This window comes from Calliphora vicina, chromosome 3 (genome assembly GCF_958450345.1).
Source record: "Calliphora vicina chromosome 3, idCalVici1.1, whole genome shotgun sequence".
Taxonomy (NCBI): Eukaryota; Metazoa; Arthropoda; class Insecta; order Diptera; family Calliphoridae; genus Calliphora; species Calliphora vicina.
In genome coordinates, this window is record NC_088782.1 from 86,394,014 (window position 1) to 86,400,299 (window position 6,286).

A 6,286-nucleotide genomic window follows, 5' to 3' on the forward strand; every position below is an offset into this window, starting at 1 on the left:
TATGGCCAAGCCCTTGATACAGTACGTGCATTTGAAGTAACAGCCGAAAACTATAATAAGGCAATCAATCGGCTTGATGAACGTTACAATAACAAAACCTTGATATTTCTAGAACACATTTCGAATATGTAGGAATTACCATCAGTTGAAAAGCCATCTGCTATGCAACTACGCGCATTAGTTGACAATGCATCAGCAATTTTTAGTTCTTTAAAATCACTAGGAAACGAGATAGACATATGCAACGCAATGTTAATTCATTTAATTTTAACAAAACTTGATTCAGAATCAAATATGAAGTGGAAAGAAACAATTGACTTTAGCACTTTACCAACTTGGGAAGAATTCACAAAGGTTTTGGAACGAAGATGCCAATATTTAGAATCAATTGATCCCCAAGAATCGTCCACTAATAAACTGTCTACAACAAATCATAACAAACGCAATGGATCACGTCACCAACCACAAAAACATACATTTATGACTCAAGTTAAAAAGAATTGTATTTTTTGCAAACGATTAGATCATTGGAGTAGCAATTGTTCGCAATTCAGATCAATGGATTCTACAAGCAGATTTGATACAGTTAAAAAACTTGGCGCTTGTATTAATTGTCTATCAATTGGACACAACATAGCTAATTGTACGTCAAAATATCGCTGTAAAACATGTAATCTCGCTCACCATACGTTGCTTCATAGGGAGACACCAGCGGTTAGTACCAATTCTACTGTTTTATCCAACCCTGTCAATCAAGCAGCTGTTAATACTCATATGAACAACAAATCTAGCAGCATAATTCTTGCAACAGCCATTATTCTCGTTTCGGATAGCACAGGTGGGTACAAATTGGGTCGAGTACTTTTAGATTCGTGTTCACAAGTGAATCTAAAAATGAAAAATTTGCCAACATTTTAAATTTGTCACGTAGAAAAATATCAATTGACGTTTCTGGTGTTGGAGGCCAAGCATCCAATATGAAGTACGAAGTTTCTTCTACCGTAAGGTCTCGTTTCAACAGTCATGAGAGTTCTCTTAACTTATTAATAACGAATCGTATTTCCGGATATCTACCATCTAAAAACATTGATGTTAGTGGTTGGGATTTTCCCCAAATTGACATGGCCGACGAATTTTTCTACAAACAACAACCGATAGATTTGTTACTGGGTACTGAATACTTTTTTGATGTACTATGCAGTGGAAAAATTAGTCTTGGTGAAAACATGCCCACATTCCAAGAAACTAAAGTTGGCTGGATCGTGACTGGTCGCTATACACCAAATACTAAACAATCAATAGCAAAATGTATGGTATCATATTCAGAACCAAATGATCTTGATGAACAAATTAAATTTTTATGGCAAATGGAAGAAGTATCTCCACCAGCAAATAAGTGGACAGCCGAACAGCAGTTGTGTGAATCACATTTCGTGTCAAATGTAGAAACCAATTCTCAAGGAAGAATCGTAGTAAAATTACCCTTTAAGGAACATTTTTCGGCTTTAGGGTCCTCATATAATACTGCATTAAAAAGATTCCATCTCCTCGAACGTCGTTTAACACGAGATACCAATTTGAAAACCCAGTATATGCAGTTTATGTATGAATATGAGCAAATGGGACATATGTCACTCATTTCGAATCCCAATATTAATACTCCACACTACTTTACACCCCACCATTGCGTTCTTCGTCCAAACAGTACAAGCACCAAGCTTAGAGTTGTGTTTGACGCCTCGGCCGTAACTTCGACAGAAAAATCATTGAACGATATTCTTTTAGTGGGACCAACTATACAAGATGAATTGTTCTTACAAGTTCTTCGTTTTCGTTTGTATAAGTATGCGCTCACCGGTGACATCACTAAAATGTATCGAATGTTTTTGGTGCATGAATCGGATCGTCCATTTCAGCAAATATTGTGGAGATCTAGTGAGACACAACCAGTTAGTGTTTATCAGCTCAACACTATAACGTACGGTATGTCGGCTTCACCATTTTTGGCCATACGTAGCCTACATTTTCTAGCTGATAAATTCGAAGGCTCACATCAAACAGGCGCTACAATAATTCGAAACCATTTTTATGTAGATGACATGATAACAGGGGCGAACACAATAGATGAGCTAATTAAAATTAAAAACGAAGTCGTTTACATTTTATCGAAAGGTGGTTTAGAATTAGCAAAAATTCAATCAAATCACCCTGATTTCCTATCGGATGATATATCACCAAAAAACATGAATATGGAAAAACTACAAATTCGAAGCGCACTTGGCATAAGTTGGGATGCAGTAAAAGATAATTTTCTCTTCGCGTTTAAAACAGAAAAAATGTTTTCTACCTATACAAAACGAGCAATTTTGTCGTTAACTGCATCGGTTTTTGACCCAATGGGGTTACTTTCCCCTCTTACAATAATTCCAAGAGTCTTACTGCAAGACCTGTGGTTACAAAAATATGATTGGGACTCCGAAGTTCCCGTAAATACGAAAAACTCATTCATTAAGTGCCTTGAAGACTTATACAATTTAAACACAATCTCAATCCCTCGATTTGTTTTGGATGAAAACTATACTGAAATACAACTTCACGGTTATAGCGATGCTTCCATACGTGCGTATGGTTGTTGTTTTTATGTAAGCGCCCGAAATATTCATAATAACTCAAAAACTACACTTTTTGCAGCGAAGAGCAGAGTCGCACCAACAAAGAAACGTACAATGCCTCAGCTAGAGCTTTGTGGTGCTCACCTTTTATCAATTTTGTATCGAAAAATAGCTCCGCTTTTAACACCTTATAACCCTCGAGTATTCTTTTGGACGGATTCAACTGTAGTATTGAGATGGTTGCAGTTACATTCATCAACACTGACCACCTTCGTCGGAAATAGAATTTCTGAAATTCAAGAAATAACAGCAAATGGTTCCTGGCGGCATGTACCTACAGCATTGAACCCTGCAGATCTCATCTCTCGAGGTTGCTCTCTTGAAACGTTAAAAGAGTCGTCTTGGTTTTCTGGGCCCGATTACTTAATGCACGATGAATCTCAATGGCCTAAGCAACCAAATGCATGCGATGAAGATGTTGTTAAATCCGCGTTTCGTGTATCACTTTTTAAGTGTGAAGTCAACAACAACCATAACAATTGTATTTTAGAGTTATGCGAGAAAATAAGTTCATATACAAAAATCGTACGCGTAGTGACTTTATTATTCCGATTTGTTCGTGGCACCAAACAGTTTTCATCAAAAGCACAACAACACGCATTACATTGTATTGCTTGGAATTTGCAGAAGCAGCACTTTGGAAAAGAAATTTATTATATTAACAAAAATATGGCAATAAAAACATCGTTCAAGTCACTTGGGTTGTTCATTGACAAAAGTATGAGCTTTGATTTGCTTCGTGTGGCCGGCTCGAGAATGCAAATATCCCTACGAATCGAAAGCACCCAATTTTGTTACCAAATTGCAATTTTGTTTTAAATTATATTCGACACCTTCATGTAACGAATTACCATGCTGGCCCAAAGGCACTTGTCGCCTTTTCCAGACAAACATTTTGGGTAGTCAACGCTCGAGCCATCGCAAGAAAGGTAGTTCGTTCATGCGTAAGCTGTATTCGATATCGTCCTAAACTCATGGAACAGGTAATAGGCAATCTACCCCGCGAACGTGTCACCCCAGCAAGGCCATTTCAGCGTTGTGGAGTTGACTTCTTCGGCCCAATAGATACCTACTTCAAAATAAGGGGCAAGCGACCTGTTAAAAGTTATGGTGCCATTTTCATATGCTTTCTAACAAAGGCTGTACACATTGAGTTAGTGTCAGATTTATCATCGGACGCATTTATTGCAGCATTAAAACGTCTTATCGGTCGGCGAGGCCTGCCTTCAGACATCTTTCGCGACAACGCAACAAATTTTGTGGGTGCAAACAACAAATTAATTGAACTGAAAAATGCATTTATAGACCAAAACTTTCAATTGTCATTAAATAATTTTTGCTCAAACAAATTTATAAATTTTAATTTTATCCCACCAAGGGCACCCCATTTTGGAGGTCTCTGGGAGGCCGCCGTGAAAAGCGCAAAGGGTCACCTCTATCGTACTTTGGTTGGAGCAAAACTTACGTTCGAAGAAGTGACAACTGCATTAATAGAAGTAGAAGCTATCATGAATTCCAGGCCGATTGCAGCGTTATCCAGCGACCCCAATGATATTGAAGCCCTGACGCCTGGCCATTTTTTGGTTAATGGCCCACTTAATTCTCTTCCCGAACGTACCATTCAATGCGAGGACATCAGTTTTCTAGAAAGATGGCGTCGTATTAGTGCTGCCAAACAACAGTTCTGGCATTGTTGGTCAGAAGACTATTTAAACGAGATGATTCAACGCAAAAAATGGTTTAAAACAGCGTCTAATTTGAAGCCTGGAACACTCGTATTAATCCATGAAGACAACTTAGCACCACTTCATTGGGCTATGGGACGCATTATCGCTACTATACCTGGAAAAGATGGGAAGATACGTGTAGCTGATATAAAAACAGCCAAGGGAATCATCCGCCGACCCATTCAGAAATTGGCGATTCTAGTAGAGTCTTGAAAGCGGATACTTTCAACGCCGCCGGAATGTTGGAGCACTTATCTGCAATAATTATTTATCATAAACCCTATTTTTGAATTTAGTACTTTTGTGACAAAAATTTACATCTCTGTAACTCATTTCAATTGTAATAGAATTTTTGTTATAAATTTGACATTTTCTTTTGTTCAACTTTCTTACATTTTAATAAGTGTTTCTTTCATTATATACTTGTTTAATAAATTTTAAACAATGCTCGTTCAACAATCAAACGAATAACATCGAAACAACCAAGCGTTTTAATTTTTGGCCACAGGTTCAACAACATATATTTTGCAAACTAATTCTTAAGTTTGATTTTACAATATTTAGCTTACTAAAAACTCGCTCAACTTCCGCATTTGACCATGGCATACAAATAATTTGCAAAGTAATATCAGCTAGTTCTTTGAAAATATTATTTTCTGCGGAATCCTGATACCAAAACAATGTAGTATTTGAAATATTTGTCCGGCTGATATATAGATGTTATTGAAAATTGTCTGGACAACATCCAAATTGTTCCAAATCTTTTTTATTGGACATCTTTTTTTTATTGAAATACATTATTTATTGAAAAACTACCTATTTTTGATAAAATGTCTCGGTTTTTAGAAGCAAAAAATTAAAACGATTTCCTTAAAATCAATTGTTTCAACAGCGAAATACAAAAATGTACAACACATCGTTGTCTTATTTCTGATTCCTTTTCATACATAATATCGAACCCTTAGCGCCAAATTATCGTAAGCGATATTTTCTAAATATTTTTTTATTGCAGAAATTAAAATTTTATGGACCGACTGATGTTTTAGTGTTCTCAGAATATCAAAATTGATAATAACTTCAAAAATATAGGGGGTAGGATTTTATCGTAAGTCACTATTTACATTTTACAGTAAACTAATTTTATCGTAAGCGACACACAGTGGTATATAAAAAAAAGTGAGAAATGAATCTGTAACTTTAATTATTTAAAAATTTTCTAAGAAGATGTATAAGGAATTTATAATTTTTAATCAAATATTTCCAATGAAAAAAAATTTGAAAATTTTTGATACCGAGAGGACCAGGTCCACCCAAAAACGCCTATTTTGTATGTAAAATTCAAATTTAGGGCAAAAATTCTCAAATCGCATAGTCGATATCAAAATATAATAACCCATTTTATATGGCCCAATGTGTTCTTAATTACATATTTTATAAATAATTATAGACAAAAAACTAAAAAAATCTCATTTTTGGGATTTTCAAAACTTTTTTAGGAATTGCGGGATTCACGATAACAAATTTAGAAATTGGTTTTAATTTTCCATTTTCAATACAAAAATCTATACAACTGTAAAATTTCATAAAATAATATTCACAAATAAAAATTTAATTTCAATTTTAAAATTGTATCTTTGTTGTTTTTTGTCATATTTTTCAAAAAAGTATTCCATGCATTTTTCAATTTCAAAAGCAAAAAACACTTTTGAAAAATAGAAAATTCTCTATCCACTAATATATAACATGTCTATCTTATATTTTTTACGTGGCAATTTAATTAGGGAAAACTTAATATCTCGCAGAGAATTTACACTGCTATTTTCATTCATATTCAAAAATTTAGAGACTTAAGGAATTTGTGTGAAACAGAAGTAATCCCTCAAAGAT

The 6,286-nt window shown here is 34.9% G+C and overlaps 1 protein-coding gene across 1 annotated transcript; it reads left to right on the forward strand.

The window, feature by feature from the left end:
- The first annotated feature begins 294 nt into the window (after positions 1-294).
- On the forward strand, positions 295-4,612 carry LOC135955606 (uncharacterized). The gene is made up of 3 exons (XM_065505959.1): positions 295-842; positions 932-2,320; positions 4,051-4,612. Exons 1-3 carry the CDS (start codon positions 295-297, stop codon positions 4,610-4,612), a joined length of 2,499 nt encoding a protein of 832 aa, XP_065362031.1.
- Positions 4,613-6,286: the final 1,674 nt, after the last annotated feature.